Source organism: Excalfactoria chinensis, chromosome 2 (assembly GCF_039878825.1).
Source record: "Excalfactoria chinensis isolate bCotChi1 chromosome 2, bCotChi1.hap2, whole genome shotgun sequence".
NCBI lineage: Eukaryota > Metazoa > Chordata > Aves > Galliformes > Phasianidae > Excalfactoria > Excalfactoria chinensis.
In genome coordinates, this window is record NC_092826.1 from 53,206,790 (window position 1) to 53,234,012 (window position 27,223).

The window sequence follows — 27,223 nt, forward strand, 5'->3', positions numbered from 1 at the left end:
TAACAAAGTCTGCAAAATCCCGTACTTGGGGATTCTTAAGGAAACTTTACTATAAATGACCAGCTGTCATTTATTTTCTTTCAACTGTGCAGCTACCAAAACTATACACTTCAAGGAAAGGAAAAAAAAAAAAAAAAAGCTAAGAAGTTCCTTAGTTCCTTATCATATCAGTGTTCTGTTTGTTGTTGGGGTTTGGTTTCTTTGTTTGTTTTTACAGTTACCTTTTTTTTCTGTGCTTTCCCAGGCTTTAGAGAATCCAAATTCAGCTGCGCATGAATGTGTTTTATCTGTCCTATACAGCTACCTATCAGGTCAACTGGAAGACAAAAATCATTAATATTTAGTAGCTCATTCATAATCAAAGGAATTCCAAATACCTTTTTGCAATGTGAATTTTCAAAACTATTCAAAATAAAGCAATAGTAATTAAAAAAAAAAACAACAACTAAGATTAGGTCTTAGTAGCTTACAATAACATGGCAACAGGCATTCTGGAATAGAAGATATAGCTCTTACAAAGATGATGATTACTATTACTCTCCTGAAGTTTAATTATTCAGTTCTCCAAATTCTGCAATTGTAGAACATCATCTCCATGATATCAGGAAGTAACTACTACAGTCCCTGAGATGGACTGCACCTAGCAGAATGACCTCAAGAACCAAGGGTATTTTTGAGTTGTCCTGCAACAGATTCCTGTGAGGAGAATACTCAAAGAAAATGGAAGAGATAAAGAGAGTAGGGATGATTCTTGATGATTTCTCCTTATCACTTTTTTTTTTTCCCAATAATTCTTCATTTCTGTGAGTCACTGAAATAAGACAGACAGTTGACAAAGATGGAGACAGGCTAACTTATGAAAATGAATTGGGAGGATGAGGATGACAAATCATAACTCTTCAAGATATCTTCAACAAAGCTGCATAGAAGACTAAAGCTTTGAAAGGTCAGGGCACTCATTTATCTTAGCCAAGCTTTTCCCTATCACAGAAGATTTGCTACATTTGAAGTAAGAAAAAACAAAAAAAGCAACCAAGATTCAGGTGGTTCAGAGTGAAAAATGTTATTAGCTTAATGGCACCCAGAGTTCTCAAAGATACAACAAGATCACAGCAGCAAAGGATAATTCAAGTTGGAAGAGACAGTATCCAGACGTCATATAGACTAAACTCGTATTCAAAGTAGAATCAGCTGTAAGACTAGACAAGGTCTACCTGGTATCTGATCTAGCTGGGTTTTGAAAGTCTATGAGGACCAAGACTGCATAATACATTTAGGCAACCTGACCCTCTGTTTGTTTGCCCTGAAAGATAAGGAGTTCCTCTGTGGACAGAAATCTCTCTTGTTTCAATTTTTGCCCATTCTCTCTCCCATCCTCCTTTTCCACACAATGCTGTTAAAATATCTGTCTTCTTCGCAACCTCATACATACCGGCAGGTTATTATTAGGTCCCCCCCAAATCCTCCTTTTCTCCAGGTTGAAGGCCTCAGTCTCCCTCTCCTCTAAGCTTCAGGTCCTGCCTACCCTGCTGGCCTTCCACTGAAATCACACTCATTTGCTGATAACTTTCTTGTACTGGGACAAATCTGGATACATTATTCCAGATTTGGCCTAGAACATGCTAGGTAGAGGGAGATAACCTTTTCCCTCGACCTATTGGCTTTGCTTCTGTTAATATAGTCCAAGATGCTCTTAATCTTCTCACATTCAGCCTACTCCTTATCTCAACGTCCTTTCCTGTTCCTCAGGCTGCACAGGTACAAGCTGTTCCTCCTCTCCAGGTACAGGACTTTGCATTTGTTCATTTAAAAATAGTTCTTAAGAGCTGAACTTTTGATGTTAGAGCTATAGATATTTTCTGGACATTAATTTGAATTCCAGAACTCCTCTTTAAGACTTGTGCTACATCACAGCTAGGATTTAAAGGCTGCCTTAGCACTTGTAGTGCTTTTACAGGAGTCAGGTCTTAGATAACTTCATGGGTCTTCAACAGAAGAACCACCCTGATTGAAACAAAGGCTGAGAAGACCATTAATACCTTTGGAAGTAGCAGGAAATTGGATTTGAAGATTAGACTTTTCTGCAACTAGGACTAACCATTGAGCGGTTACACCTAAGCCATACATTTCAGTGCAATCTAGGTTTAAAAGACCAACAGACCAGCAGAGATGGAAGTAATCAGAAAGCATTCAAGAGGAAAAAAGGTACTTGTGATGATCAGCAAATATTAAATGCACAATATACAACAAACACAAATTAACTGGTAGACTCAAAAACCTCTAATTAGAGGTTTTTTAGTCTGTTTTACTACTGCACAGACCCTAGGAATAGAAGACGTTGCACTGCAAGATGAAAAAATACTACTTAAACTGAAAAATGGGAAGAATAAAACTAAACTGTCAGGAAAGAATGAAGATGCAAAGAGGTATTTTCTTGTCTGGGTGCAGACAGAACTGAAAATACAGAGCATACTTTCACTAACAAACCTCCATCAGCACAAAATAAGGAATGGATGAATTCTCTAAGACACTGTCAGAGCAAAGAGATCACTGGTTTTAGAATCATAGATTCACCAAGGTTGGAAAAGACCTACAGGATCATCCAGTCCAACCGTTCACCTATTACTAATAGCTCTCACTAAACCATGTCCCTCAACACAACATCCAGTCTTTCCTTGAACACCCCCAGGGTCGGTGACTCCACCACCTCCCTGGGCAGTCCATTCCAGTGCCTGACCACCCTTTCTGAGAAGTAATACCTTCTAATGTCCAGCCTGAATTTCCCCTGCCGTATCTTGAAACCCTCTGGTCCTATCACTAATGACTTGAGAAAATGGATGAAATGAATTTGAATGGATGAAAATGAGTAGTAAAAGCTCACCTTTCCTAATATATACAATATTTAACCAGACTTTTTGACTGGATACTGAATTTATTATTAATACATTTTAGCAAAAACATCTTAGCAAAAAAAAAAAAAAAAAAAAAAGTCTTTGAAAACTAGGTATTTTGTTTTGACAACGGATATTACAACTAGTAAAATGTGAAAAACACCTGCAAACAGTTGGTTAGTAAAGCATTAATCATACATTGAAAAATACTCACCTTCCAATGCATATTTCTGGGCATTTTTACTGACAGCTAATAAAGAGAGCAATGCATTTGCAGCAACTTCTTTCAGCACATCCTTTGATGATTTCCTTTCACAAACCTAAAGATAAAGCAATTTCATTATCATACTGAAAAAGTAATCATATTGAAAGTATTACTTGTATTGTAAATATGCTTCCATAGTCTATATTCTATATTCTCATTCTCATAGCTCATCGCTATATTCCTGTCTAGAATTCTCCCTCTCTCTATATTCATGTTAACAGTTTATTCATATTGAAGTATTTCATCATTTTCTCTAACAGAAAGGAACAGAAAGCAGAAAACAACAAAAAACAACCAGCAACTATTTGTTCCTAAAGCCTACTCCTCTTTCTTTTTCTTAACATGCTACCTCCCTAAAGCCTAGGTTAATAATCTCAGCCTTCCACAGACCGTTCCTAATACTTAGGCATACTATCACTGCCAACTTATTGACATACTTCCAGTGCACTGTCACAGCTAGCAGATTAACACAACAAAGCAGATACATGGGACATTTTTGATCTAGCCATTCAAAATCTTTTATGTAGCTAAATTTCTACTCGCTTGTGTGTACATATATGAATATATACGTATGGATAAATCTATAAAAATAAATATATATGAACTGTAAATAAAATGTACACACACATATATATATAATTGATATTTTAATAATTAAAACCAACATGAAACAAAACAAGAAAATCTACAATATTTCCTTGTCAGTCTCCTTAGTATTTTCCTCTAATTAATTTAATTTTGTGAACAATCAGAACTGATCAAATAAGCAAGGATAGTTGTACTAAGTCTGCATGATTTATTTATGTTTCCATTTCATTTACTTCTAAACTTTACTTAAATTTTAAACAATTTTAAAAGCTAGCAAAAGGTCATTCTTGAAGCACATTAATAGCTTTTCATAGAATTTCAGTGTCTTCAACCATGATTGTAACTTATTAATAGTATTGTATCAAACTAAGAATGGTGACTTTCGATACATTTTATGAATTATGACAAAGAAGTTTAAGATGTCTCATAAATCCTCAGCAGATCCAACTATGTTAATCTATGCCAACTGTACTTGATTTGAAGGGGAGATCACACAATTTATAAACATTTTAGATTTTGTATCAAGAAAAATAAGGTCCTAAACTTGAAATTTTATGTGCCAAATATGGTTTTCTTAAAGCATTTATTTCTGATTTTGAAAATGCACAAACAAAGGCTAAAGTGTATATACACAAAAGCAATTTCTTTTCAAAGACAGTAGGGTGTTTATTAAAGTGGTTGTATGGAATAATTTAACCAATTGAGCACCTAGTCCTCTAATATTCACACTTGCAGATGTAAGAAAGCACTTGCCATTACATATCACCCATTTCGTAGACTTCATATAGTTACGATGTTAAATGGAGATGAGTGATAGTTTAAACAATTCCAATTCACGTTCTCCTCTGTTTCAGCTTAAGTGCTTCTCTTAGAGGAAGACCATATTTCCATTTTCTGACATTCTAATGGCTTCTTTTACACTATACGGCCTCCTCTTTCAACTGCATCACAATGACCAACATGGGAAAATAAATAAATGAATAAATGTAACTAAATCTGTGCAGTCTGCTCTTCAGAAAATTGAAATTGCTTCTTTCCAAATTCTGTTTGGTTTTTTTTTCTTTTTTTTTGGATCACAGGATCCATTTACATGTAGTAGAAAGCTTCAGGAAGCACAGGTTATCATTTGAACTCTTCTTTGAGGTAATTTAACAAGAATTCAGTAACCACAGGAATAGAGACGAAATGATACTAACACAACATTATTTTGTTCCTACCATTCGACATGCACTGACACATGCTCAAAACATATTATTTTACATAACAAAATAGGACTAAACATTGACACAAACAAACCCAAAGAACCAAACAAAATCCCACAACAATAAGAAGGAAAGCATTAGTAAATTGAAGTGTTTCATTTTCAGCCAACTTTTTTAGTATGTTTACTCATGGATCAATATTATTGTTACAATGAAAAAACTGCACATAATATAAAAAAAGGACAGTGAGTATGAAGACAGAAGAACTGTTATGTAGGGAAAGGTAAATTAGACAAATTTCTAGCATAACTTGTTTTATTGCTAGGAAATGGATGATATTTTAGCAATGTAAATAAATGAAGGAGGTGAAGATTATTTCAGACAGAGCAAGAAACTATAAGTAAAAATAATGAGATTACTGTAGACAGAACATGCAGAATGAATTTCAAAAAGAACATCTTGCCACCAGTATATAAGCTTGCTGGGAGATTCAACGAAAATATGCTGCCAGGTGAATCTAAAACTACTTTGGATAATACACTGATAGGAAGTGTATTAAAGAACAATAACACTACTCTTAGACTGGCAGAGAATTAACTGAAAGAGTTAATGGTCCATTTTGAATTACAAAAACAGCTTATTAAGAACAATGATTCTGTCATTTACAGTGAGAAAGACTACAATTTCAGCCATAAAATCTCATAACATGTTTGAAAAATGAAGAAAAAACATCAGTATTTGGCCAAAGATACTCCTTCGTCTTTCCTACAAAAGATCGTATCCCATCCTTTTGCAGCACAACAGTAATGGCCTTGCAAAGAACTTCCCAGGAGCTGCTGCTCCACATTTTTTTCCAACTTATTTAATGACTTTCAAAAACGAATGTAGTAGATGTCTCAGATGAAAGGTGTCTTGGTTCATAATTAGAAACCTTTTTTTTTTTAGTCAACAACATTCTTTTTTTACCATGTAGAAAAAAAAAGCAAAAGTATATTCAGCAAGCACAAGATGAAATTTTAAATACCTGAATAATTAATTCACTGAGTTGAGTCACTGATGCCTGACATTCTTCAGAGTGATCTAAAAGAAAGCTAAGAGTTGGATCCTGACATACGCTCTGTTTATCTTGCAGTTGTCTTCTTTCTTCATTCAAAAGGACAGAAAGGAACTGTAAACTAGCTGTATATAAAGCTGGATGAGTGGTTGACAGACGAATACAATCACAAATCGTATCTGAAAGGTAACATAAGCTTGAGTGACACTCATATCTTGGTGTCTCTAAATATATTAGAGAACCATCGTGATAAATACAACAAACAAAGGAATAACTAAAAAAAAGAAAAAATGAATGAGCTTGCCACCCCCCTAACAAACCATCTGCATAATAATCTTGAGTTGCTGTAACCCTTATCTCACTCCAGAACTTTCACTTTCTTTTTGAGTAAGATAAAACAACAATATCTTTAAAGGGAAAAAAATGGACAATTTCAATCTTGATATGAAAGTGCCATATTTGTTTAAGATTCAGAGCTAGAACTACTGTCCAACATATGAATTCAAGAGAAAAATTTAGTCAAGCTCTCCAGGTACATTAATGTTTGTATGACATTGGAAATTACTTTAAAAAAGCATGGCATGCCTCCCTCTTTTGTTTATTTTCTTTGTTTCCAGGTTAAAACCCATTCAGGAAAAGTTATTACCAATTACTGCTGTACAATGACTTGCAAGAGCTGCTGCCACATATGGAAAAGTCATTTGGCTACTGTTCCATAATAATGTAGTAAGAAGGTTGAAGAAATCTACCCAGGTTTCATGAAGTACAGATATTAACTCAGTATCTGGAAAAAGAATATAGAAAAATCTATGAATATAGAAAAATCTATTTATACATACACACAAATCTGTGTAACTATGCCCAGAAACAACTGCTACTAAATAAAACCACTGCTCTAAATAAAGAGCTGCTTCTGCCTGACTATACTGAAAACTAAGTTCTTCATTACCTAGCCCATCTTTAGAGGGAATGGAGAGAACTGTGAAGGCATTTCTTAAGAGAGGTTTCAACAGTTCATCCTGAATTACAAGCTGAGAGTCCACCAGCAAACATGACTTCAGAAGCCTGGACACAGATGATAAGTATTGAAGTAGCAATAGTACCTGTTAAATATTTTCAAAAGATAAGAAATAAAGTCATATATTTGCATTTTTCACATTTTAAAAAATATATTAACTTAATTGATTCATAACTTTTTTTGAATGAATATATATATTACTTCCACTTCTTGATAATGTTCTGAATATCTGCTTTCAAACTTATTAAAATAAGTTAAATTTGAGACAAAAGTAGTTCCACTGGCAATAACCCTTGTACACTGCATAAACCATAGCCAGATGAGAACTATTCAAGTGTTCAGAGGACTAGAACCAAAGTAAAGCTGCCAGATTGCCATGGAAAATAACTGTGTCACTAACTGCATCTGGCTCATACTTCAGTATTGCATAAATAAAATCTATTACATGTTTACTGTAGTTACAATGTGCTTAAAAAAAAAAGACCAAAATTAGTATTCAAGTTGTTTGAGGGTTCTAAATACAGTTCTAATATAGAAAATAATTTTTCAGTGTTAAGCATAATGTAGTATTTTCACTTAAACTTTTGAAAAAGCACAAAGATTCATATAAATGTAACCTGTGGCAGTATGTTTGGTAGATATTAATAAACATAGGTAGAAAACAGAAATATTTCCAAAATTAACAAAAAATAACAAGTACTTGTCTAACCTGAGCTTTTACATGTTCTGTATGACATGGATTACCCAATGGAGCTTTCAGTTCCAAGATATATCTCTCAACCAGATTAGCACTTACAAGACTAAAACAAAATAAAGTTGGTTAGAAATATACTAAAAATATTCTACTAAATTACCATTTTATATCTGAATATTAAAAATAGCACATCATAATTTAACTTTACTCTCTTTACTTTTTTAAACAAATCTAGTGTAATAGCATCTACAGTCACATTCAGTTGTTTCATAATAGCTAGACTAATGTGAATTCTAATGGTCCTTATTACATTGGTTAAAATTCTTTATATTTGATTGCTTATTTTCTTTCCTATGTAAGAATAAACAGTTCTGTAATACTGTAAACTGTACCCAAATAAGATTTTTTTATCATTAATTGCAGTATGAAGAGCAACTGCAAAAGCTCTTCAAAGTCTTAAAAAAAAACAAACCCACAATTTTCATGCTCCACTTTATGATTTTTTAAACAGTGTTTATAGATGAAAGAAGTTGTTATGATGTAAGTGGAAACATGCAATATAATCTGAAGACTATTTTGAAGATGTTCCTTCTTTAAAAACAAACAAGAAAACACACTACAGTCTCTGATCTAATACTTCCCAAAGCTGGCACACATTACTCACTCTCTTTTACTGCAACAGGCCTTGGCCTCAAAATATAGCTAGCAATTAAAACTAGAAAATTATAAAACAAATCAAACTGATCTGCAATTCTGAAGAGCTGAATATCACATACTGAAATGTCAAATATGAAAAAAAGAAACTCCTCTCCCTCTCAACAGCTAAATTACCACTGAGAACATGCACAGTATACACCGCAGTTATGTAGAAGGTAGACACCACAAATGGTATAACTAATTAATTCTATAGAAAATATATATGTATTTACCTATTCATTCAAAAATGCCAAAAGGCATTTGTGAACACTCCAGAAGAATGAAGAAATCAATGTTTTTAACAGTTTTACTAAGAAATACTGGTAGAGTCCCTAACAAACTTTTCACTTCTGCTACTATAACTTGTCTGTAATTCATCAGCTATTGATCTCATACCTGCTGAGAGCTGTTAGCAAGCCTTGTTGAAGGGCAATCCCAGTATCTTGTGGTATAACAATCAGCAGATTGTGCAGAAGGTTACAAACAGCTGATAAAAGTGCAGGTGTGACTACAGCACACTGTTTAGACATTGCAGCAGACAAAGGAGAATCATGTTGACTTGGAGATGCTGTTGTGGTAGTATCACTTTGACCTAGCATATGTTTAATTTAAAAAAACAAAAAAAAAAAAAACAACAAAACAACAAAACAAACAAACAAAAAAAAAACATTCAAAATATATAAGAGATGAATTAAAGCAGTCCCAGAAAACAGCATGATTTCTACTTCACATAAAATGTCCAAATATACTTAAAATACATACACCTAAAACAGTATATTCTGGAGAGAGGGAGAAAAAAAGAAAGAAAAGAAAAAAAAGAAAGAAAAAACAAATCAAATATAGAAAAGTGTTATTTAAAATAGCTCTGAAATAAAATGTTCTTTCTACAGGCCCCAATAATCATTAAAGATAAATGGTAAATTTACAATGATTTAAATTTTGCTTTCAATTCTTTCCTAAACAAAAAACATTTATATCTTTATATAGATATACAGACATGAATGTAGACCTACATAGCTTCTATATAAGCTTATATATATATTATCGTTCTACATATAAACTGAGTTATGTTTATAAACATACAAAGCTTTTTGTGCATGTGTGTGTACATGTGGGTATGTATACAACTGCTTCACCAATAGGGAATGTTTTGAAAGGGTGACTGGATGACAGAAATGAGTTACACTTCAAGCAGTATCAACCATTTCTACTACTGTCAAATCCATCTCCTTTTACAGGGAGTCTCTTTCACACTTGTTTTCTGAAATAATGATTAGAAGCACCAATGGTGAGTGTTCCAGTAATACACATACTTCATACACAAGTACAAATACTGGAATTTTAGCAGGTTGAACAGTAATTAGTATGCATACATACTTAAAGCTTGAGTTACCTTGTGCCATAAGCCGATTAATTGCAGTTTCAGGAATGAAACTAGTTGAATTTGCTGGGACTGTTGCCTGAAGCTCAGTAACACTCCCTGGTGCTGGTGATGCAGACAGAATCTAGGAAGTCATAAAAAGGATATTAGTTGATTCCAGATTTGATAGAGGAGACTTCTATTTACATTTGGCTTACATGAAAAAAAAAAAGAAAGAAAAAAGAAAAATGAGTAAACACAAATTACTCCTAGCCAAAACAAATTTCATAACATTTGTTCATATATATATATACATCATAAATATACAAAAAATATATATTTATATGCATCCACTAATCGAAAATATTGAAAGATGAGTAATATGAACCTGCTGAAACATTTCAGTTAAATATTAATCAAGGCCCATGAAACTGGAAATTTCAGGCATTACATAATTCTGTAACTTCTGAAGTGTTTAAACCCAAATTTCTCATGGACTATTTGCTATACTGAGAACATGAGGACTTTTGCATTTATATCAAGATATAAGAAAAATACTAAAAGTCAGCTGCTTGACAGTTAAAGCTGAAGCTTCAGAGCCTGTCTGATTCTGAATACTTGTCTTAATCTTCATCCTGTGACCCTTGAATGTGTTCATTTCATGCTGAAAATACAAGATACTTACATTACATTAAATACTTTACCATGAGTTTTCTACCAGTTGAACAACTAGATTATTCATTGTATTATTAATTTTCCATGCTTTCAAAAAGGATTCTTAATGCTTTTGTTACAGTGTTTATGACCACAAGCTTGAAATCAGAAGACACAGACACCAAAGTTTAACAGTTTTGTGACACAACAAGACCTATGACCTGTCGCAGAATAAATGTCAGGTACTGTTCATATCAGGTCATTTTTCAGTTCCGTTAATTTTGATTCTTATCTAAACAATTCACATAACACTTTTTTTCCCGAGAATATCAATACATAGTGTGAAGAATATAGAGCCTTGGACAGTCTGATCTAGTGGCAGGTATTCCCGCTGCTGGAAGAGGAGTTGGAGCTAAATGACGTTTAACGTGGTGTACTTGCACCACTTTACTCGAGACTAAAGTCCTTTCATGAACAGAAAGCTCGTGGTGGCAACCTTCAGCTCCGTTCTTCCCCATTTTCCTCTGGTCTCCCACAGCTATCTACTCTACAGCACCACATTTTTCTAATGAAGCATGCTCAACGTTCCTCAGAAAAAACAGAAGATTATTGTAAGACTGAGGACAAGCTGTAGTAAGATTTGGGGTGCATGTCTGAAGCCAAGAATATGCATACCTCAGGTTATCTGGGGTCACATAATCACTAGGATATACCTAGCAGGGTACTTTTATGTTGGCAAGCAGCAGTACCAAATTGCACCAACCACATCAAATTTGTTTAGATACCTAACTAAAAAGCATATTTGACATTTGAAATAAATTATTTAAAGTTTAACACTTGTTAACCTAAATCATTATTAAAATCATTTATACAAGAGTAAATCAATCTATCTTGACACATGACAAATTCTTCATCTATTTAGCACTACAATTCCAAGCATTCTAATAAACAACAAAAGGCATAAATCATTCTTGAAAGTAATGAACGCCAAGTGCAACCCCCACTTCTGCAACAAGTAAAACCCTGAAAGGAGTTATTACTATGTTGAGAGTCATCTTAAAGATGCTATTATGAATTCATACAAGAACATTCATATGTTAACAAACAGCATCATTTAAATCGAACAATAAATTATGTTTCTTGAAAAATCGCATCTAAAGACTTTTGGCAAATAAACTAAAAATAAGGTATTAAATATGTAAGAAAAAAAATCAATGGATGTTTTACCCGGTTATAAAAACATTATATTCCTGGGGTAATATGACATTTATTTGTAATTGCTTCACACTGAGGTATGGGTTAAAAATCTAATCTTCGTGCTACCTTAACAGAATATATAAGGTAATACAACAAAGTAATTTCTACAGTGTCATGCCTTCCAGGAAAAAAAAGATATAACCACTTCTATATATCACCTTTGATAAGGATCAGCTGGAGGTCTAGGACATCTTGTCCACACAAGGATATTGACTACTGCCACCATATTCTTTATGGGAACAATGAAGTGGTCTGCTGCTTAATAGCAAAACAATGGATTTTGCAAGGGAGTTTAATGGGGTAAAAGAAAGCTGCATGATGGGGAGACGATGACTGTAGAACAATTAAAAAAGAATACAAGACTCATCACAATGAAGAGAAATGTTTTTACTGTTTATCTACTAGATATGAATAAAAGGTCTTTTTTTAAACTAGTATGCAGTCCTTCTGGTATTATTTTAATAGGCCTGCAATGATTAATTCTTTTTTCAAAGGTTTAAATCGCTTAGCCGTAGAACAATTTGGTAACCACAGGAACAGAAAATAAAATACACATTATTTATAAAATAGCAAAAAGATTTCACAGGTAAGAATGGTCATGACTTTGCTATTTGTGAAATGTTTATAGGTCTTTAACCTAAACCTTAGCTTATTTTTTTAAATAACTGTTCATATTGTCTAAGCAGCCCTGGGCACAGAACAGCCCTAATATATTTACACAGAGTAAAACAAGTTTGCACATACATGATGTATGGTGTACTCAATCATAATAATGAACAGAAACCAAACATATTGGTTAAAATAAATTCTGTGTAAAGATAATAATAATTAATGTTTAAACAGTAAATTCTATTCTAACAAAATTGAACAGTAAATTCAAATTCTAACAAAACATGGTTATTTCCTTACAACAGCAACATCCACAGTATAGTTCACAGAAAAATAAACTGGTGAAAAATATGGAATCCACTGAGACCTTAAAGACACAAAATACAGAATGTATCATTCAGGATATAAGTCATTCAGCTCTCCTGCTGTCTTTTATGTGACCTTGAATCATTGATTTCATTCCCACATTGCCAATCTTTTTTCTATAAATTGTGTAGAATTGTACTGATAGTCTCTCAAAACCTCTGTCAGACTAGTTTATATGGTAAAGTAAAAAAGAAAAGAATAATTCCTGCTATGAATATACCTGGTTTTTAATTTTCTAATTTTTAATTTTTGTAAATCTGGAGGTGGGGAAAAATGATGAAGCCTAAGAGTAACTTACCATTTTCACTTAATATTATGCTAAAAGTCTTTGATAGTGCATAGTTCAATTAAAGCACAGATTACATGAAACCTGAAAAAACTGAAAAGTAACACTTTTTTTTCGTTATATGTTAGAACTGATTTCAAATAAATTAAAAAAAGAATCAAGGTGTCTTTACTGTCAATTTATAGAATTAAATGAAAACCATCACTTTGGTTTCCAGAAAGATCTTCAGGATGCAGCTAATAGAAGCAAACAGGAGTTGCAATGAATGGATGTAGAAATAACTACAAGAATTTAAAAAAATAAATCAGGAAAGAGTTTCCAACGTAAGTATTTTTACCTGAAACTCTCAATTACTTGTGGCTGCTATCATCAAATCAGTATCATACAGAAAAATATTTTTCCCTCAGTAAGGCCTGCAGACTTCTTTTCGTCTGTGATGGGGAAAGTATGCCACCTAGTGTATTTCAAAGGATGATATCCCTTTATCTTTAAACTTTTGTTAATGACTTCATAAAAGTACTTCTCTTCCTTGTACATTAGAATAGAAAACTTTGAGCCAACCAGTAGGAAGGCAAATGTAAAGGTAATTTATAACAGGAATGAATATTTAAGTTCGGGTTTTTGAGTTTTTGTTTTCTAGTTTTATTTGTTTTATTCTTTGTATTAGCAAAATGAAAATCAAGTTAACTAATAACATTTCTAAAACGGAGATAATTTAGCTTAACACTTAGGTATACTTTTCCTAAATTACGAAAAACATTCCAATAATAGCAGCAGTGATAGACAGAAGGTGTAATAGAGTGTCGAAATAGAAAGGAAAAATAGGAAATACGAAATATATGGAGATTAAAAGTTTCAGTATTGGCTTTTTAGCATTTTTATTTTGACCACCTTCCAAAATTTGAATTGTGAAAGTACATCCATTTAACAGAAAAGGAATGTCTGAGCAATTAGTTCAAAGTAATTATTTTCAAAGTAAAGACACTGCCCTAACATTCTGTAATTAGCAAACTTATAATTGTCCAAGCTGAATAACACTTTAATGAAATAAAATGCAAATTCAAACCACACTACATTTATAGGTGGTTGGCTTTTTTTAAAACTTTAAAGAAACACAAACCAATATAACAATGCAGAAACACTACAGGTGCCTTAAGTACTGACTTTCAGCAGTAACGTGTGTTAATCAGGATCATTCTAACTGAAATGCAAAACAGTGAGCATGAACATGACCTATCATGTTCTTAATATAAGTATTTTCTTTCATAAAAGAATACAGTGGTATAGGGGTACTATTAGAGCACAGCTTGAACGGGTGAAGGGGTGTGTCTGGCTCAGGAAGCACAGGCAAATTGTTTGCACCTGTGCTTCCCAGGTGACCAGAAGGGGTACACCCACGATGGAGTCATGCTGGGCTCAGATAAGGGCCAGACACTGAAGGTCTAGGCTGTTTCCTGGGAAGGACTACTAACATAGGCAGAGCTTCCCCTTCACCGGTTGGGTAACTTCAGCTCTTCTTTAGGTATTTGACTATTGGTCTACTGCAAATACTTCACCTGGTATTGCCAAGAACCTGTCAGAAACAATTTTGCTCCTTTGTAAGAAGAACAAGTGGAAAACAAACTTTGAGATAACATTTTTACACTAGTAATTTTCTTACAATGTATTTTTATAATACCTTTTAAGAAACTTCACTTAGCTGTGACAGCTTTGATAGTTGTATTAGCTGTAGTATTATGGCTTTCATATTACATTAGATGGTTATTTATACATCAAAGAACTTCAAACAAAATTTTAAAAATGGATTGCCCAATGCAATATGTTAGTTTTCTTAGAGTTATGCTGCAGTCTTTGAGAACTTACAATTTTTACTAGGTAACTAAAGGATAATATGAAAGCTTTAATCGTAGTCTCATCTAGTACTGTAAATCCATTCTGGAATTGAAAGAATATACTTTGCTTCCACTTCCTTTGCATTTGGCATTTTAAAAGACAGTAAGCATTTAAAGTTTTTAAGTGCAGGAATCATACTGTCCAGAAACCAGTTTCATCCACTTTCTTACATCTTTTGCATCTATTTTAAGGCACTTTCAAACCTTAAAAAAAAACTACAAAATCCAGTATTCATTAAGACAAAAAATGCATCTTCAACCTAATATGTCTCTGTGGTTTTCATTGACCCAGTTTTATAGCTGCATAATCTAAATAAAAGTTCTTTCTAAAAGGATGGTTTGGATAAAAACAGTAGAAGCGACAGTTATAGACAAAAATGACTGCATATTGTCAATAAAGATATTGTCATTAAAGATAATCAATAAAGATTACTGAGTTATTTCTGTAATGTAGCTGCAGAATTTAATGTTGTTCTGTGCATTTAGTTAGGTGAGTTAAGCTACTTAAAAGTTCTTAAAACTACTTCAGAATTAATTTCAACTTAGTTTCAGCTCTTAAACTAAACTGATATTTAAAGTTTTTTCTTGCCTTTATAACAATGTTAATTTTCCTCAAAGAATATCATTAGTAACAGTGCATTTGACATAAAGAGGTTACTCTGGAAGTTACCATAGTTTCTGATGTTGACTGAGAATGTGAAGATGGGCTCTGACTGGATAGAACCTTCCAAAGATTAAGAGAATCATCAAAATCTGTATGGAGGGGAAATAAAAAAGCATCAGAATCAAACAAGCATTCCTACTGCTCCAAGACCAGCAGAGAGCATAACAGCACTTTCAAAGCATTTTTCATTCTACAAAGTAGCTAAGCAGTTATTCTCAAATATTCAAAATATTTCATTAAAGTTTTTCTACATATTATGCCACTGTATTATTATCCATTAAATCCCATGAATAAATAGAACAAAATCTTCTGATTATAACAAAAAAGCATGGGAAAAGCTACGTTTAGCTCAAACTGCAATTACATAGACTTCATTAGTTTTACATATAATTCAGATTTCGTTTCACTTAAAATGGAATAGGATAAAAAGTACCGATTTGGGGGTCTCACAGTACAAACATAATGAACTGATGTCCTCATCCTGAAAAACTGTTAAGCTCATGTTTCAAGAGTACTGATATTCACAAATATAATGAAGGTGGAACTTGTAAATATTTCTGAACAAATAGCGATTAAAATTTTACAGCACAAACCTGTTAATAATTTTTATATGTAGAAAAAAATTAAATCAACAGTATAGCACCAGATTATACAGGCTTAGACAGGTGTACTCTTCATTGGTTAAAAACTTGGCTGAATGGTCTGGCCCAGAGGGTGATGGTAAATGGAGTTAAACCCAGCTGGGAAATGTGATGAGTACTGTTCCTCAGGAATCAGTCCTGTTTAATATCTTTATTGGTGATCTGGAAAAGGGAATGTGAGGCTGTGAATGCCCAGTCCCTGGAAGGTGAGGTTGGATGGAACTTTGAGAAACCTGGTCTACAGGGAGGTGCCCTGCCTATAGCAGGGGTGTCGGAATATGTGATCTTAAAAAACCCTTCTGACCCAAAACATTCTATAAATCCATGAATTGAATGCACCCTCAGTAGTTTGCACATGCCAACAAGTTGGGAAGAAGTGCTTGTCTTCTTGAGGGCAGGAATGAACTACAGAGGGATCTGCATTTGAACAATGTACTGGCACCAACTGTTTGAGGTACATCATGTCCTGCACTTTGGTCACAACGACTTCATGCAGCACTACAAGCCTGGGACAGAGTGGCTGGAAAGCTGTGTATCAGAAAAGGATCTGGGGGGCTCTAGCTGAACATGATCAAGCAGTGTGCCCAGGTGACCAAGAAAGCAATGGCATCCTAGCTTACATCAGAAATAGTGTAGTCAGCAGGACTATAGAAGTGCTTGTTCCTCTGTACTCAGCACTGGTGAGGCTACATCTTAAGTACAGTGATCAGTTTTGGGCCCCTCTCTACAAGAAAGGCATTGAGGAGCCAGAGTGTCTTCAGAGAATGGCACAATCCAGAAGCCTTACTAAGGGAACTGGGACTGTTCAGTCTAGCAGAGGCTCAGGTGGAACCTTATCACTGTCTACAATTACCTAGAAGGACAATTCAATAAGGTGGGAGTCAGGCTCTTCTCCTGGCAATATACCTGTCTGTGTATTTCTTTTTTCTTAAACTTTGTACTGCTCTGTCAAAGTCACAAGTCTAAGAAGTGTTTTACCCTTGATACTTTTCAAGGCAACATTCTGCAGAACCAACTACATCTTTTTCCATTTACAAATTTTTGAACATGTAAAAAACAGTTCTGAGCTTTTTCTGAAATTTGTTCAATCAATGAACCACTTATTCTTAGGACTTTAAGGTGAAAATCAAACTTGAAAACATTTACATTCATGGCTAACACATTCTATTTGAACTCCATTTCTAATATGAATTACTTAACTAGATGTTACTTCAGTAAGTTAAAAATACTGCAAGATTAACATCATTTACCAGTTGAACCACTTTTTTCAATAATGTGGTTGTCTTCCCTGGAAGAATTGACATCAAACACATAACAACCTAAGTAACAGTGTTTCACCATCTGATTCAAATGTTCATAAAGCTGACAGTGATACAAAAGAGCCTTAAGCGCTGGTTTTCCAGTCTGGGAGAGCCCAGTTTCTTCATCATGTACACACGGTCCCTGAAAAAAATAGGAATATTTTACATAAAAATAAACAGCAACAACAAACAAAACACAACTTAAAGTCTAATACGTTTTGTTTGTATATGTATGGCTGTTTTACAGACTAACAGATTCTGGCAGTCAAATTTAGATTTTGAGATTGCGCTCAATTAAAAGTTTTACAAAAACATACTATTTTGAAGAATGGAAATAGATACTGTCTTAAATCCCCTAAGTTATAGCTTTCTATGACTTTCTATGTAGCTGTTATAAATCTCATTTAATACTGCTTACAGATATCAACTAATGCAGAAGTTTCCTTAAGGAGAGAGTACAATCTTACTAATGTGAGTATATCCTGAATGGGTAATTCTGTTGTAAAAGCATACAGCTGTTACATCTATCCCACATCAATTTACAATACATAACTATTTGGAAAATAAAATAGAGATTTTATTTCTGAAGAATGGTTTTCAGTCATTTATTTTTAAATACTGACTTTTTTGTTTTGTATAATACATAAACAAACAATTTTGACCATTTTCCTTTGATGCTAATTGGTAAAGAATGAGATCTCAAATAGTTCCAAGAACAACATTACTTCATACAAATTTCTTATAACGAATTATGAAACAGCTCATGCGCTGTCAGCAATATGGTTGGATTAAATCAACAATGACATGTATAGTTTAGAAATTCTCTTAAATTTGATCACAATCCATAACTGTCTTTGTCAATCTAAAAAGCTATGTCAATCACTTCATTGTATAGTGGGAGCAATGAAAGAGCTCCTCTCACAACGCATTTTGACTTCAGCAATTTTCAGAAAATGCAATACATTACAATCTTAGCATACCTTATACAGGCTGATTTATTACAAAATGCCTCCTGTGCTCACTCTTTAAAATAGCATAATAAAATAAACTATTACGAAGCAAACAAAATGGTTAAAAGTAATGCTATGGCATTCAGTCTTTCAGTCTTTTCTTTCCCAAACCTATTTATTTAAGAGAAAAAATAAGAATGTTCTACTTTGGCTATGGTATATTATTTCTATTCACCCAAATACACTTAGTTCATCTCCTTTAAACTTGACTGCATTAAGGTCTAGAAACGATTTATCTTATTAATTGTACATTTGAAGGAAAAAAAATAGCTCTGAAATACAGTATTTTATCCTGCTGGCATCTTATAACTTTAATTATTATCTATATTTTAAGCACTTTTAATTTGCCCATTGCCATAAATTGTTGTTTAATATCTTCCCGCATGAGCCCCCACCAGGTGATGAGTAATCTCCATTAAAATGCTCTTAATTAGAATTGACTCAAAATTCATTAATTCCATTTGAATTCATTCTGAGTTCAAATATATTCAATTTCTGCCACTTCACCATAGTCACTGAAATGTTTTAAAGACTAAAGAGCAACTTTTAATATTGACACATTTACAGCACATTTATATTAATGTCACAATGGCTTTCACCTTGCAAATCCCATGCTATTAAATAATTATTTCTATTGATTAAAAACAAAAACCTTCACAAATATCCAAAGACTGAAACCAGAGCCAGACATTACAGACTACCTGAACATCTTCCTTTATAATTATATGTAAAGAGAGACATATTATAAACTGCAGCTCTGCAAGATGCGTGCATTTTGGGTACACGCGACTCAGCAACAATTTATCCAAGTAAAACAGAAGGAATGTCTCTTTTATCCTGCAGGGGTGGTCAAACACATTAAAAACTTATCCAGAGAGGTTGTGGAGATTCTGTTCTCAGAGAAATTAAAAACCCAGCTGGACATAGGCCTGAGAAACTCTTTAAGCAAGGGAGTATGCTCTTAAAAAAAGTATTTAATGCAACAAGCTACCTTATCTTTCTTTGGGAAGGCTTGCTTCCTGTCACTCATACTTTTTTCAAAATATTGAACACTACATTAAACACTGCTTTCTCATATTTTTCTTTCTTACACACCTAAAATCAAGTTGTATTCCAGGCAAAAAAACTAACCAATTTTTATCTTAAAACATTGATACCGTGTAAGTAATAAAGTTTCCTTGGAGACTGAAGATATACATAACATACCGTATGTACATGATCTAGGATACTATACAACCAAGCTTTATTTTCCTGAACAATCTGGGAGGTGGAAGAAGCTTATCTATTCACATATTTCTTTCCGAAATGTCATCTCGGATGTAACTTTTTAAATTTGTTTTGTAGATATATTGACATACACTCTTATATCAAATAATGCCTCTCCATGACAGTGTAAACATTCTCATCAAATGTAGAAGTCACTCACTTGCCAAACACAGTCTTTTTGATCTTCAGAAGGGATTGGGATCACAAGGAGATTTTGTAGAATAAAAGCAGCCTAAAAGAAATGAATGCACCAACATTACTGTCTAGCCATCACAGTCCAATAAAGCACATCAGACTGAACACGATAGTCAAGATATTATTTCAGTGTTTTAGATACAAAGATTTTCCATGTTCATGTAGATAAAAAAGGCATCTTACAACTAGAGCTGAGAGAGAGAAATGTCTGTATAGTTAAAAAGAGCAGATTAGATAACATTATGTTTGCAATGACGAGATATTTACTACAGAACTGGTGACAAGCCAGCACACCAAAATGCTTGTAAACAGATCAAAACAGGTCAAAATCTAGCTATTTGTTTTCTCCATAACAAACTACTTATAACAACTTAAGACAGCAGAAGGTGACAAGAAACATACCTCCCTGCGTACCATGCTGCATTCAGATTGGTCTAGAAAGATGTTGAATGCTGTACCCCACAGCCCTCCTGAAATGTTCTGGCAACTCTCTGCTAAAGCAATGCAACCTATTTCAAGAGATGTAAGAGCTGATCCTATTCCAAGTGCAGTAAATCTGACCTGGTACATGTAAACACAATAGAAAATGCAACTCATTACTTACAGTAATAACACATTTTTTAAATTGTTATTGAGTTCAATCAACTAAATCTGTAGCTTTTTAAAAGGCTTCAAATTGTTTAACAAGTTATTTTTCCTGCATTCATCTGGCACTATACTCACATTCATAACTCTATATATGTATAAATAGTGAAATGAATAAATTATTGAATACTTAAATATATATTCAATATTCTCAGAGTTTTACCATTTAAAATAGTTCTGATTCAAAAACTTATAATTTAACAGGTTAGCATCACATTTGCTCTAAATTTGTAGCTTACATACATATTTTTGCATTAGAGCTAAAGCAATATTGATGAAAACTGCCTATGATTCATTACCATAAATGACAACTAAGAGGATAGAAGACTGAAGACATAGGGAAGGGTTTCAGAGAATTTATAGGAAAATATTCTCCCTGCTTTATTGGTATTGTTATTTAGGATACAGTCAGTAATATTTAAAATAATGCAAAGCAGTAGTTAAAATATTAACTTCCCGAAACAAAAAACACGCACATATCTAGGTGTCTAAATAAGACCAACTTTGCATTAACTAACCTCAGGATCTCTGTCTACCCATAAAGGAACCAGCCACGTCAGACCTAGATGGGAAGGAACTTGATCTTCACTGTTATTGTAAGGCAAAGACCAAAGAGATACCCAGTCCTGATCAGAGAACAGAAAATAAAGTATGAAATTATTTTCTAAGTTTTTCACTGCCATACTTGCCTATAAACAGCCTGGGCTGTCAACTGCATACTAAACTACTGTAAATGAACATAACACAGATACTCCAAGAAAAAGATGCTCGTTGTCTCTCTAAACATACATATATTGTTTTGACTCAACCTGGTGAATAAAATTAAATTGGTAACTGTTCCTGGTTAGTAATAGGATAACAGCGCCAAAAGGATTAAATATTTTACTTGAAATATTGGGAATATGTAGGAATTACTCCATACATTTTTTTTTTTCTTAAATTATTAAAAAAAAAATAGAGACATGATATATGTGCAGGAAACTGCTACGTACATTCAGCTCTCTCTTCAGTCAACTTATTACTTTCTGTGGCTACCATGTGATTAAATGCCATATACAAGTTAGCTGCAGACTCCGTGAATTCATACTTTGCAAATATAGCTCCTTAGTTCAGGTCAAAAAAAAAACCACCAAAAACCCAACATACTCACTGTGCTTTGTTTAATCATGACACTGCACAATGCATTATGTTCATAGAGAACTATGTAATTCAAAATTTTATAAGTGCATCTTCTGAATATCTCAGCCCTGTATATTTTTTACAAAACAGTTGACTGCATTTGGATGCCTCACTTGGAACAGTATCTTTTGCAGGAATCTTCTCAATATACAAAATTAATGACAGTAAACATAGACTTTTACAGTCATTGAGGTAGAATGAGAATTAAAATATGAAATGAAATACATCCAAGTAAGCAAAGTATGACCATAAAGCAATATCAAAGAAATGAAAGAAATAAAACATTGTAGCAACTCTATCACATAGTATGCATCTGTTCTATTTCTCATATACTCTATGAACAACTGCAAGTCATTTCTGTCCATTGTTATGAGCTAAAGGATTCTATGTCCAACTTAATAAGGTGGCTCTTTAGGTAACAAAGAACCTAAACGGTTCATAGTACTGCCAATGAGCAAAATAACATTAAAAGCCACCTGGATTTTAACTAGTTTTAATCTCTTAATCTCAGTTCATTAGACTGTACATTTTTAGTATTGACAATAAACTATAATTTTTAAGTTGGTAATCCAGGATATTTCCTGTACAACATTACTTGCACAGAGTAAGAACGTTAACTTTGTATTCCTCTCTCCACAAGGTCTAACACATAATCACGTGACTTGTAAACAATGGATAAGATTTAAAACTATTATTATAATAATATAAAACATTAGTAATCTGGACATTGCTGCTGGCACATTATGACTTACAGTCACAAAAAAAACACCACTGTTCATTATGCTACTATACATATTATTCTACATGTTTACAAACAAATAAATGCATAAAAATCAATTTAAGTCCCCTCTTTTATTCATTCACTTGGGATTTAATTCCTTAAAGGCTATAGTCTTCCTACACTATACTTAATACTTGTCATACTATCACTTTAATAAACAAACAGGTATTAACTGGAGTTGACTGCAACTCTCCAGAATGATTACACTAAATTATTAAATTAAACCAGTTAAAATATACCTGTGCTTAGCCATTAAAAGTGACAAGATAAGGGAAACTATAATGAACTCACCGTATCCTTAGCTTGAGCCATCATTTCATGAGATAAGTGAAGCAAACAAAGAACAGTGCTTTTTGTAACACCTTTTCCCATGAAGGACATAGCATTTCCTCCCCATTCAACATAAAATGATGAGATGACCTGGGAATGTAGGAATAAGTTCACAGTAGCTTTACTGTTAGCTGTACACAGATAGAGAATAAACAACTGCAGGCCCATAAATTAAACTCATGGAAAGATGGTGAACTCTTAAATACACCCTTTTAGCTAAATCTTAATAATTTACTTATGAGTCACTTAGTCATACATCATTTTTCTATATGGTTAAACCTTTGAAGGTCAGTAGTTATTTTATTTGCCTATTCAAATGAAAATATAGCAAAACTATATAATAAGGACAATATTAAACAGAAAGCTGGCTAAATACTGTATCTCAGTCAGAGTTCAAAAGATTGTCTTTGTTGGAAACAGACCACTTATTGCACCCAGCATGCTTTTTTTGCTATGTTTGATACTAAAAATACAGTTTACTTACCAAAATTCTATGTTCAAGAACATGGGTTATTTGTATCTTTTCTTGGGACTTGAATTGGAATAAATAAATCTTTCTATATCAACTTCTAATGAATAAAGGGAGTGGGAAGATGCATGCAGTGTAACCAGTCATCATAAGCAAACAGATTTAAAAACTTTTTTGTCCTTCACATAAAGATAGAAATCTCTCAATCTAATCTTAATCTTTTAGCTATTTTCTTGGAGATAGAAAAGCACCCTTCATAGAAACGATATTCACTGGAAGTATAGCATAAAAATTATAACGTTATTAGTTACACAGTGTTTTACAAGCATTCAGAAAAAAAGCTAGGTTATAACATAAACTACTTACCTCAAGAAGACCTGTTAAATATTTCTTACAAATTGTGACAGGTTCAGTGGTAGCAGAATACGTACTCCAGTCTGGAAGTGCAGTAACATGAACCATTCCTCTCAATGTTCTCTCCAGTGAAGGAAGTCCATAAAAATGTGGTGCATCTGTCAGCCTTAAACACTGTAGCAGCTTGAGAGCCAGCTCAGTTCTGAAACAGCCAGCAAGTTCCAAGCCCTCTCTGGATTAATTATAAAAAGTAAAAAAAGCATCAACCAGTAGCATAAAGCTATTATAATGAACTATTTTGTAAGAGGTTAGTGCATCGTTACTATTATTTCTAGTAAGTGGGTCTCAGCATACCAATTAGTAACTGTTGGCTTACGCACCAAATAATGCAGAACTAAATTACAGAACAGTACTGCTTAACCAAGAAAAAGAGAAATGAGGTAGTGCTCTAATTTCCAAAGAGCATATAAAAGAGCAAGAGTTCAAGAACATCAGACAACTCAGAGTGACAAGAGTCACAAAGATTTCGCTTATGTTTGTTCTGGTTCAGGCACCAAGTTTTAAAATATTTCCTAGAAATATATCATCCAGGTAGACAGAAAATAAAGGAGTATAAGAGATGACTGTCAGAGATTTCTGTAATCCTTCTTTTTCAGGCTGTCAGTTTTTTCTTATGTTTTATTTAGAAACTGAGTGAGTGGGAGGAATGATAAAGATGGCACTTTGAAGGAATCTTTACAAGCAGTTATGTTGTGGCACACAGATAAATATGTCAGCTGCAATGTTTGCTTCTTAGAATACACTTGGATAGAGAGATTTAGAGTGATAATATTATTTTATAAACTTAGGGAAAAACAACTAATAGAAGTTAATTTCTGTTTGCCTGACTAACAGAAAAAGGATGGTACCTCACACTGAAGTAGGTGTCCTAACAATAACCAATGTGCATGAATATAGTCAATTATATACAATGAAGCAAAAAGGAAGTAGATGGAAATAAATAATTGCTGATATTCTGTTGTTTTACTTTCCTATAAGTAACTAGTAGAAAAATCAATCCAGCTATTGCTTGAATAAATTTCCAGTAGTGAAAAAGAAATAGACCATCTTCTCAGTGCCATCAACTTATCATTTTTTGAAAAACTGCACTAGTGTACTTCTTCACTATTTTCTTAACTTCCTAACTTTACTGTGAAAAGGTGTAGCTAATGTTGTCCCCCACTTAAAGAGGAATATTTTCTGTTTTTAAAGTTTACCATGACTGTATCATGATGTAATTAGTTTCAAACTCTGACTAAGATGCGGTAGCACAAGGCATTATTATCCCAGTAAGAATGATACAGAAGGTGCCATTTAAACTGTACCTGTCAGTCACTGACATTGAACAAAATAATAGTGTGTTAAAAAGATGAATGAGTTCTTTATCCAGTCGTTGTCTGACAGCAGTCTCTATTTCATCTGTTTCATTCCGTGCTTGGGATTCTGGTCGCACCAAAAGGCCCAAAAGGGAATTTGATTTCTAAGAGAAAAGAATAAAAATACAGTCACATAATGCAGTGTTTAAGTTCTATTTTAATAAACACACTAAAGCCAGTTTTTTTCTTTGATGCTTTAAACACACACACTAAAAATCACAAATTCCATAATCATAATTTTTCCAAGAAATATTTTTGTAACTTGAAACAACAACAACAACAACAGAAAAAAACACAGTAAAGATTTCCTGGTATTAAGTAGCCATATCTACCACATTTTAAAGGATTTCTTGTTAACCATATAAATTGAAGTACATCAGTTGTTTCATACTGCTTTTTTAATCTTAATTTCCTACTTGCTTTTGTACATCTTAATGAATAATATTAGATAGAACAAATCTCAAATGAAAAGCACACATGTAAAAAACTGAAAATAAAAAGAAATCATATTCCTCCTATATTATACTTGCATTTTTATATTTCATACAGTATGAACTGTTTGTTCATATAATTCCTTCCTCAGGGTTATAAAAATATTGTACATAGGTGTATTACAACCATTTTAAATCAAAACTGAAGTAACAGACACTGAAGACAAAACCTTCTGTCTTAGCATTCAGTTCTTCTTCTTAATCCAAGACATTTAAATTTCTTTACCATGCAGAAAGTCACAACATACCCACAGAGAGACACATTCTTTGAGTTACATAGATAACACAGCTATGTAATTAAACATACAGCTATACAAGTATATTCATATGCACAGCTATTTACTTAATATAAATGCATATATAGTGTATGTATAGAGATCTGCATAAATCTACACATAGCTAACCACATTTACATGGCTCTGTATAACCATTTTATTATTGTTACCTACACCACAACAAAATAAGTTCATATTTATATTCTTACATTTTTAAGCAATGATTTCAGGATCCACTTTAGATGATCTGTCTCCAGGCTTGCTCTCTGCTCCCTATACAATTTGTTTAAAAATCTTAGGACATCTACCAAAAGCTTCTCATCCTCAGCAGAAGCTGGAAGCACTTGCAAAAACCTGCAATGAAAACAAGAGTATATATAGTCATAATTCTAGGGACTTTTTAAAGAAAGTGTTATGATCACAGTCTAATAGGGCTGAATTAACTAAGCAAGTATAATATTAATAAATATAATATTAAGCAAATAAGGAGTTGCTTATACTAAACTTGGAATTATCGAAATATACATGACATAACTACAAATAATAGAAAAGGAATTTTATCAGTTATATTTAATCTTAAATACACCTGCATTATATATAGTTCACACATTAAATGACATGGAATTGTGTGTTGGAAAATACAGAAAAAACAGAACAGGGACAAAGACAGAAACTGTTGGAGCAAGTCTAGAGGAGGGCCAAAAAGATAATCAGAGGGCTGGAGCACCTGCTCTATGAGGACAGGCTGAGAGAGCTGGGACTCTTCAGCCTGGAGAAGACTCTGGGAGAACTTTCCAGTACCTGAAGGAGGCCTACGGGAGAGCTGGGGAGGGACTTTTTCAAAGAGTATGTAGCAACAGACAAGGGGAAATGATTTTAAACTGGAAACAGGTAGATTTAGACTGGATATTAGGAAGAAATTCTTTACTGTGAGGGTGGTGAGACACTGCAACAGGTTGCACAGAGAGGTTGTGGATGCTCCCTCCCTGGAAGCATTCAAGGCCAGGCTGGATGGGGCTGAGAGCAACCTGGTCGATTGGGAAGTGTCCCTGCCTGTAGCAGGGGCTTGGAACTACATGACTTTAAAGTTCCCTTCCAATCCAAACAATTCTATGATTCCATGATTTTAAATATCCCACAGTTTAAATATGGTATTCTTATACTGTGCCATTTTGACATAAACAAATGACAAAATCATATGCACAGTGAGCTTTGAATGGGCCTCTAGAGATCATCTGGTCCAACTCTCCTTCTCAAGTAGGGTCATGTAGAACTGCTAATTCAGGACCATGTCCAGGTGGCTTTTGAAGATCTTTAAGGAAGAGATTTAACGACCTCATTGGGCAACCTGTGCCAGTGCTCTACACAGTGAAAA

At 33.5% G+C, this 27,223-nt stretch overlaps 1 protein-coding gene across 2 annotated transcripts in view; it reads right to left on the bottom strand.

Annotated features, from left to right (window-relative positions):
* The window catches only part of RTTN (rotatin), a 75,306-nt gene that overhangs the window by 10,187 nt on the left and 37,896 nt on the right, over positions 1-27,223 (bottom strand). For both annotated transcript variants that reach the window (XM_072328875.1, XM_072328876.1), the window contains 17 exons: positions 26,058-26,202; positions 25,032-25,186; positions 23,680-23,899; positions 22,806-22,934; positions 21,073-21,180; positions 20,312-20,470; positions 19,875-19,946; positions 17,388-17,580; positions 15,503-15,585; positions 9,802-9,913; positions 8,805-9,000; positions 7,728-7,818; positions 6,950-7,103; positions 6,647-6,784; positions 5,971-6,179; positions 3,106-3,211; positions 222-316 (listed from right to left, as the gene is read on the bottom strand). In XM_072328875.1, the coding sequence (XP_072184976.1) occupies positions 222-316; positions 3,106-3,211; positions 5,971-6,179; positions 6,647-6,784; positions 6,950-7,103; positions 7,728-7,818; positions 8,805-9,000; positions 9,802-9,913; positions 15,503-15,585; positions 17,388-17,580; positions 19,875-19,946; positions 20,312-20,470; positions 21,073-21,180; positions 22,806-22,934; positions 23,680-23,899; positions 25,032-25,186; positions 26,058-26,202 (2,365 nt within the window). The remainder of the gene's footprint in view (positions 1-221; positions 317-3,105; positions 3,212-5,970; positions 6,180-6,646; positions 6,785-6,949; positions 7,104-7,727; positions 7,819-8,804; positions 9,001-9,801; positions 9,914-15,502; positions 15,586-17,387; positions 17,581-19,874; positions 19,947-20,311; positions 20,471-21,072; positions 21,181-22,805; positions 22,935-23,679; positions 23,900-25,031; positions 25,187-26,057; positions 26,203-27,223) is intronic.